We start from the raw sequence: 8,485 nt of genomic DNA, 5'->3' as shown, positions 1-8,485 counted from the left end.
TGTACCATCTGCAAAATATCGACAGCGAATAAAGCTTGGAAGGTATTTTATATGAATTTTGAAGTTCGCGAGCGCGATCCAGCATTATAGGCCGCACCTAGTGCATTGACACCCTTGGAGGTGACCCGAGGTGACCCCCCTACTTCCCCTACGTAACCGTTGCAGCCGGTACAAGTTATGATGACGTCGTAGCCGCCATTTCTGTTTTGACGCGCTTCCCGACGAATCGCTCCTCGCCAGCGGGTCAAACCTGAAGTGATTCGCCACGTCGAAAATTTCTTCCATACCCGCCGCAAGAAAATCGTCGCCATCAGACGACGATGAGCCCGACGACGACAGACCGCGCGGAAATGCGTCACTGTTCTATGTGCTCACGTGACCGAGCGTTTCACTCGCTAGGTGGTGATAGTTGCACCCGGCGGCTTGTCGCTTTTGGAGCTCTGTCAAACCGAAACTGAGGCTGTGTCGGTAATGAGGAGCTTGTAATTAATTATCTGTCGCGCCCTGCAGCAAACGATGTGCCGTGTTATGACTAACAGACCCCCAGCAACACATTGCAGCAAAAAAACGCGGGGCGAAAATTTTTGTGTCATTCTGTGCACTTTATTGATGCTGCGGTTGATGACGATGAAGAATTATGGGAGAGCCCTTTGTAATGGGTTGGAAGCATTAAACAATCCACTCGTTGCGCAATTCGCATTGTGTGACGCCTGGTTACAAAATTCGCGTTGTGTGACGCTTGGTTGTTATTTTACTCTTCTACCACGCTACATTACATATGTCAATGTGGTTCCTTCCCGACATGAAGCCTGTATAGGGTCATTTTGCTTAGCAATTTCAAGCACCGGCATGGCTCTGAGGTAGGATTCTGGGCTCCCACGCACAGGGCCCAGGTTCGAACCTCGTTCCATCCTGGAATTTTTTTGTTATTTAGTTTTTTTCTTATTTCGAGCGATAGTGGTTAAGGACACCGGCGGCGACGGCGGCGGCGGACAGCTACGGCGCCAAAAACGGACCTTGCTGTGATCTCATAAGAGCTTTTGTTGTAAAATTTACACGATCAGATGGCAAGAAAAAGGTTCCGTCAACGGGCATCGAACACACGACCGCTCGGTCTGCAACAACAGATGCCGGGCACGCTATCCACTGCGCCGCGGTCACAGACTAGAGGCTTCACAAATGCGCCTTTTATATCTACCACTCTCCCGGTCGGCGGGGTGGTGTTGCCCCCTGGGAGCGGTAAAGTAATTCGTCATTACTGTGGCCTCGGCGATTAACACCTGCAACGGGTTACACGTCTGTCAATGAACACACCGCGAGGTGGCGATCTGAGCCCAAGCGTCGCAAAAGCATCGGCCTCGCTCATAGCATCACGCTAATACAAACCAAAAATAGCTCTGCGACGCGTGCCTGCCTCACCTGGTTGTTACACCGCGGTAAGGGTACGCTTTACTTTCGTGTCATTCCGATTCCTATGACGGAGGGATCAACCATCTTTTTTTGTGTCTGTGCTCTTTTAAATTATTGCTTGAGGTTTGCATCTATTTCGGGAGGAATCGGAGGTGTGCACAGAATGGTAGGAAATGATCCTGGCTCGTTATTTCCCCCATCAAAGATCAATGCAGGGTTGGGTCATTTGGATGAAGCGACAAGTGAACGACGCACGACAAATAGTGCAAACACAGTAGTGCATGCATCTGCATGACAATTGCATGCAACGAACTTAGGTGAAATAAAGAAGCAAGGTTGGAAGTGGGAGTGCTTGGGCACTTTTTTCTGTGTTATTTACAAACCATTGGGACACGTGTCCCGACTTTTATGGCACATCTGTTTTTATCGAATTGCCACTTATGCTCAAGTATTTGTCATTCCATTCAGTTCATTATATGGAGGTTTCAAGTATTGTAAAATACACCTTCTTAATATTTCTAATATATTCTATAAAACATGAAAATGAAAAATAAAGTGTTGACACTGAAACACCTGCATCTCAATTTACAAAATTCACAAGGTAAGCACAGTGCAATGCAGCTGAGAAAGAAAAAACTGCACAGATGAATACAAAAGCAATTTTTGCCAGTTTGCTTTATGCACTAAGGCATGGTCTTTAAAAAGTATTTGCTAGAGAAATAATACTGCTCTCTAAATGAGGAAAAAAAACATTTTTTGCTCCCTAAATAGGGACAAAAGAATTATTTCATTTTTTATTTGCATACCAATATATTTATACAACCTCGAAATGGTCATATCTTATGTTTATAGCATTAAAATTTTGAAACAAAATTAAGTGTACATTTGTGTAGGAAAATTATTCTTAAGCTGCTTCACAGTTAGACAGAAAAGAGATGCAATGTAAAATCTTCTTGCAAGATGCATGCATATTATGTATGCCATACATCTGCCTGTAGATGCTTCTATCATTGAAGTACGTGCTAAGCCAGATGAGGCACACACTGTATTAAGGCAATCCATCTATGGGCTTGGATGCTCCAGGACGCTGCAAAACAAGCAGGGCCCTTCATACAAGGCCGGCATCTTTTGCCATAGAAAGAAATAAGCCATCTTCCTTTTGAATGAGTTCAGCTGGGGAGCCCTGTTCCACTATTTCGCCACCAGAAAGCACTACGATCCTGTTGCAGCAGAAAAGGGAAAGAAAAAATGCCAAAGATTACAAATTGTGACAACAACCCTCAGCTACTGAATGACAGGAGAGGCAAAAACGTCACAAGCCACTCATTCAATTATCCCGAATATTTCTGCACCACCTCTGGGATCAGCCCACCTTTGACGAAATGTCATCACATGACATCACAGATCACGGAAGATGTCATCACGATGTAATATTGTACCATTGTGAAGTATGGTCAGGTCTCGCAAAGTCTCTCGACTAATGACATATAAGGCTTTTCTCTTAAAGGGACACAAATGTGAAACAATGAATCAGTTTAGAGTGATAGACTATACTCTGAAAACTCGTAAATTATCGTTAATTTCACCATCATAAGTTTATTAATGGAAAAGAAAGGCCAAGTCAAAGCTTCGTTTTTTAACTTCGCTCTGAGGTGTCCGCCCGTGACGTCAGAATTAGGTTTCAAAGTGCTTTTTCATATGCTGATTGCAATAGATCAGCAAAATTTTTTGAAACTTGGTACATTAAGTCTCTGGCCCCCTCAGAGGGCAATGTCTCCATAGGCCCTACTAGACGACACCAAAGTCGCGGCAATTGATGCGAGAACTTCAAGGTGGCACTGCCACCCACATTTAGTTTTTCTGCGTTTTCTCACTTACCACGTGTGGGGATACCGATATTGTGAAAGAGTTTTTTACTAATATTAGAAATATCGTTTTTCTCTTTAGTGTCCCTTTATTACTTCCTCCTGACCAGACAGGTTATTGTGGAACCATTGACTGTGACACCTTGAACCAGAAAGACGCTGGAATAGAAGACTCACCTGTCGCAGTCCATTATGGTATGAAGCCTGTGAGCAATGGTGATCACTGTAGTGCTCCTGAACTCTCTGTGAATGGTGTCCTTGATGAGGTGGTCGGTGGCCAAGTCCACAGATGAAGTCGCTTCGTCCAGCACCAGCACTTTACTCTTGCGCAGAAGGGCACGGGTGAGGCACACCAGCTGTCTCTGTCCAGCACTGCACGCGGCAAACAGTTCTTTATTCATCACCCCACAGTGCCCAAGGCATTGCAGCATGGAATGAAATAAATCTTTGTTTTCACGGTGCACTTCCTTTGGGGGGAAGTGATTCTTATAATAAAATAACAGGAAGTGAACCCTGCAATTGTCTCCATCGAAGTAGGACACCTCAGCAGTGGTTCACAAGGGATAAGGAAGGAATAAAAGAATGACAGGAAAGATGGGGGAGCGGTTAGAGGAGTTCGCAGACGAAACAACCGTTGAGCGTGTATTCCTCCGAGTGACCACACTTTCTTTTCATTCAGCCTGTCCCACTGGTTATTGTGTTGCTCAGACAAAAGATGAGTTAGCATGCATGTTCGTCTTGGCAGGGTTCTCTAAGATTTTTTCAATCATTATCAATACACTCTGAGATGCAATTACGTTTTCTTGGGTAAACTTTCCCATTAATTCCAGCTTATTATAGTAAACTGAATATAAGAAATTTAATCTCAGTTTATCCCAACTTTTGCAGCTTTCGTCTTCAAAATTAAGCCAGATGCGAAAAAAGAAGTGCGCTTTATCTTAAATTCACATGGTCAGCCCCATATATTGACAAGAATTATAATAAAGAACTCGATGTCAGGGCAGAACAGTGAGCTTGACCAGATGATGTGGCACCAAGTGATGATGACTGTTGAATCTACCGCGGGAAAACGTTGGCGGGAAACGCCATGCCGCGCACAATACGCGCGAAGAAGCGGGCGTAAGGCGGGGCTGCTCGCGAGCACGCAATAAAAGAAGGAAGAAGTGTTCAACCAGGGCAACTTGGGTGTCGGCCTCTTCTCTGTCGCTACATTATTGGTGCCGAAAACCCGGGAGAAGGCCGACATCCTCCGCACCGATGCCGTACCGAGGATGAACAAGTTACGCAGACATCGAGGCGTCCTTCGCGGGGCCACTACCCGAGTCCTGTCCGAGGCCACCGAGATCCTCCTGCAAGGCACAGTACCGTCTTCCGCCGACTTGCAGGAGCTCATCGACGGGCTTCGTGACAAAGACACAGCTCTTGCCGAACTGGACAAGCAGATCGCCGACGCCCTTGACGGTGAGGAGTTCGACGAGGAAATTCTGGGCGCTCTGGATTACCATGAGAAGATCGTGAAATCCATCAGCAGGCTTCGGTCCGCGATGAACGCGCGTGCAGTGGTTGGTTCTACCGTCACCGAAACCAACCAGCCGAGGCATGCGGTTACAACTGACGGAGCCAGCAGCTCCATGGGAGCTGCCCATTCGGAGGCCATCGGTCAAGACCTCGCCGATCCCACTAGACCACGAGCACCGGGTTTGCGAGTCGCCTTGCCGAAACTTCAAGTGCCCGTCTTCAACGGCGAGAACCGTGAGTGGCAGGGGTTCTGGGAGCACTACGAGGCGACCATTCACACGCACCCCGATCTCACCGGTATCGAGAAGTTCAAGTACTTGAAGACGTACTTAGCCGGCGCTGCGAAGCGGGCCATTGAAGGAATAAGCCTTACAGAAGCGAATTACAACATCGCCGTCAAGGTGCTCATCGAAAGGTTCGGGCGAAAGGATCTTCTCATCGACGAGCACATCGACAGCCTCCTTGCCATCGAACCAATCGAGACATCGTCGGAAGTAGCAAGGCTGCGTGACCTGTGCGAACAAATACAGTTCAGGACCGGCTGTTTGGAAAGTCTTGGCATGCCGTCTTCAGAGTACGCGGTTGTTTTGCACCGGGTGCTGATGCGCTCATTGCCAGAGGACCTGGCGATCCAGTACCGAAAGCGCACTAAGACCGGCGCAGACGCCGCGGACTCTGCAGTCCAATCGAGAACGAGCAAGTCAAGGCAATCTTGAAGTTCCTTCAAGTGGAAGTCGAAAGTAGAGAGGAGAGTCGAGCGTCACGCGAGAAGGCCACTTCAGAGAGACCATCGACGAACCGCAAGGCTGCGGACACCTCAGCACCGCCACATCTACCGTCCGCTCTAGCCCTGACAGCACGGTCATCATCACCAGGTGCCACTTCAAGGCCTGCACAGACAATATGTCCCCTCTGCGGCATCTCAGGCCACTTGACGCGTGATTGCCGGGCCGCGCTATCCGCAGAAGAAAAGCACCAGCGTCTTTCCAGCAATAGCTGCTGCTTCAGGTGCGGGAAGCAAGGGCACATTGCTCGCAGTTGCCGAACCGCAGCCTGGCTTAAGTGCGACCGATGCTCAGGACGCCATATTTCTGCTCTGTGCGACATCTGGGGCCGACGAGGGTCCGACAGTCCACAACCGACTGGAGCTGAAACCCGAGAGGCGGCCGCACAGCGAGAAAAGCACGTAACAACAGCTCCTGCTAGCAGCACGCTTTCGTCGTCGGTGTTGCTACAAACCGCCACAGTGTGGGCATTCGGAACCCGTGACTGTGTGCCAGTGCGGCTGCTGCTTGACACCGGCAGCCAACGAACGTTCATCCGAAAAGACTTGTCGCAGCAGCTTTGCCTGCCTTCCACTGGATATGAAGAGATGGATGTCTACACATTCGGCGGGTCAAAACACCCACGACATTACCAGTGCCGAAGGGTGAACGTCACGCTCTGTGGACGTATTGAGCCGATCGTCGTCGATGTTGAAGCTCTGGAGGTGCCAGAGGTCTGCACCGTAAAGGGTCCAGCTTTAGAGCCAAACGTCATCAATATGATGCGTGACCGCAATCTGACCTTGGCTGACGAAGTTCAAGGGCACCAACCTCAAGGCTCTACGATAAGCGTTTTGATCGGTTCAGACCACTACTGGAGGGTGACTGGACGCGTCGAGCGCTTCACCGACAATCTGTGTGCAGTTGAGACCATATTTGGCTGGGTCATTCAAGGAATGTGCGCTAACGTCTACCATCCTTCGACACCGCGTAACATCAGTGCAACTGCCTTGTTCCTGGCTTGTTCCGACGACTGGCGCACTGAATTCCGACCTAGAGACCCATCAAAGATGTGGCGCTTGGACGCCATCGGTATAACTGACGGACAAGAAGACGACGTCAGCAAGCACCCAGCACACGTCCACTTTCGTAGCGAAGTACACAAGAACGCAGGACGCTACGTAATACCACTCATGATCAAGACGCAAGGTCTCACGTCTTGTAGTAACCGAAGTGTGGCTGAAACCAGACTCAAGCGTCAGCTTCAGCGGTTCGAACATGAGGCGAAAGTTCTGAAGGAGTACCATGCCACCACCAGCGAGTGCTTTGATGAAGGCCATGCAGAGCGAGTAGTGCCGTCTTCACCCCTTGGACAGACCGTCTACTACCTGCCTCATCATGCGGTACTCCGACGTGAAGCCGTGCCTACAAAGGTCCGCGCCGTGTTCGATGCCTCATCCCACGAATACGGTGAACCGTCTTTGGACGACATGCTCGATAAAGGCATCGATTGGGAGGAGCCTCTACCACCTGACGTCGAGGACTTGTGGAAGAAGACGGCATCGGAACATTCTCAGCTTTCTGGCCTTCGCATTCCACGTTGCCTCTCACTGACATCTCAAGATCAGGGAGACGTGACAGTAGATGACCACCCTGTAACGCAACTCTGCGTGGAACCCGAAGAAGCACGGGCGCTGACACGATCGCACCTCCCAACCAGCAAGCACGTCGAGGGGCTGCCAGCAAGAACTTGCGACTGTTGGCATGGATCCACCATGCACGACTCGCGAAGGCGTGTGAAACACAAGGAGCTTTTCCGACTGTGGAAACAAAGAAAGAAGGCTTGCGCCTCGAGCGCTCCGATCGCTGCGAGCCATCGTCTTCGTCGCGACTGCACGTTTGTGTCTTCGTCAATGTCAATGACGACAGCGTGTCAGCGCTGCAGTGGGAATTCGTCAGAGTGGTCGAGGCGTTTCCAGGCAGGGACGGCATCAACAGGCATTTCGAACACGCCCACCCAAACCACCGGCAAGTCCTGCGCACTGCTAGTCGGCTGTACCTCTCGCAAGCAAACGACCACAGCGCGGCCCCGGGAGGATGTTGAATCTACCGCGGGAAAACGTTGGCGGGAAACGCCATGCCGCGCACAATACGCGCGAAGAAGCGGGCGTAAGGCGGGGCTGCTCGCGAGCACGCAATAAAAGAAGGAAGAAGTGTTCAACCAGGGCAACACGGGTGTCAGCCTCTTCTCTGTCGCTACAATGACAATTCCTCTGTGGGAGACTTGCTTCCTCTCTTACAGCGCCAGCTTGACATCTTGTGGCTTAGCTGCCCCCCCACCCCAAAAATATACCGTATTTACTCGACTGTAATGCGACCACAATTGTAACGCGAGGGTCGACTTTAGGTGGCAAAAATCTTCAAGCAATATTCAAGCGAAATACTCAAGTACGTATCTCGCATAACACGGAGCAGTAGGGTCGGGGTCCAATTTGCTGCGTCTCATGTTTCTAATCCAAAGACGCTGTCGCTTTTGGATTAGACAACAGCTCATCGCATGCAACAAATTCAAGCGTGAATGCGAATAGCAGTCGCCATGAATACGCGCGCGAGACCATACGCGGCTTCGCACAAGAGCTTCACAACCTACGGCCTACGCGCGCTATTCAGCGATCTTGCAAATGCGGCGTGCCGGCGCACGCCGTCACGGCTCCGCGCCGCGCTGACGCTGCTGCCGCCGCCGGCGAGGAGAGAGGGTTTACGTCACGAGAAGAAGGCGGCGCTGGGGCGGGGCGCGGAGAGCGGCGAGATGAAATAATCGCCAAACTCTCCCGATGGGTATGGCTCTGCAGGTGACGGAACCGAGGTGCCACTACAGTAACTACAGCGTAGGGAGACCCGCTCAAGTTTGCCCGTCGACGCCAGCGC

At 50.3% G+C, this 8,485-nt stretch overlaps 1 protein-coding gene across 1 annotated transcript in view; it reads right to left on the bottom strand.

Moving 5' to 3' along the window:
• Window positions 1-2,156: 2,156 nt before the first annotated feature.
• Window positions 2,157-8,485, bottom strand: part of LOC119382421 (multidrug resistance-associated protein 1) — a 351,316-nt gene continuing 344,987 nt past the window's right edge. Inside the window, exons 30-31 of the mRNA XM_037650116.2 lie at window positions 3,453-3,647; window positions 2,157-2,630 (exon numbers count right to left, since the gene is read on the bottom strand). Coding sequence (XP_037506044.1) covers window positions 2,519-2,630; window positions 3,453-3,647 — 307 coding nt within the window. The 3' untranslated portion in view covers window positions 2,157-2,518. The remainder of the gene's footprint in view (window positions 2,631-3,452; window positions 3,648-8,485) is intronic.

This window comes from Rhipicephalus sanguineus, chromosome 2, assembly GCF_013339695.2.
Source record: "Rhipicephalus sanguineus isolate Rsan-2018 chromosome 2, BIME_Rsan_1.4, whole genome shotgun sequence".
NCBI lineage: Eukaryota > Metazoa > Arthropoda > Arachnida > Ixodida > Ixodidae > Rhipicephalus > Rhipicephalus sanguineus.
This window is presented reverse-complemented; position numbering and strand designations above follow the sequence as displayed.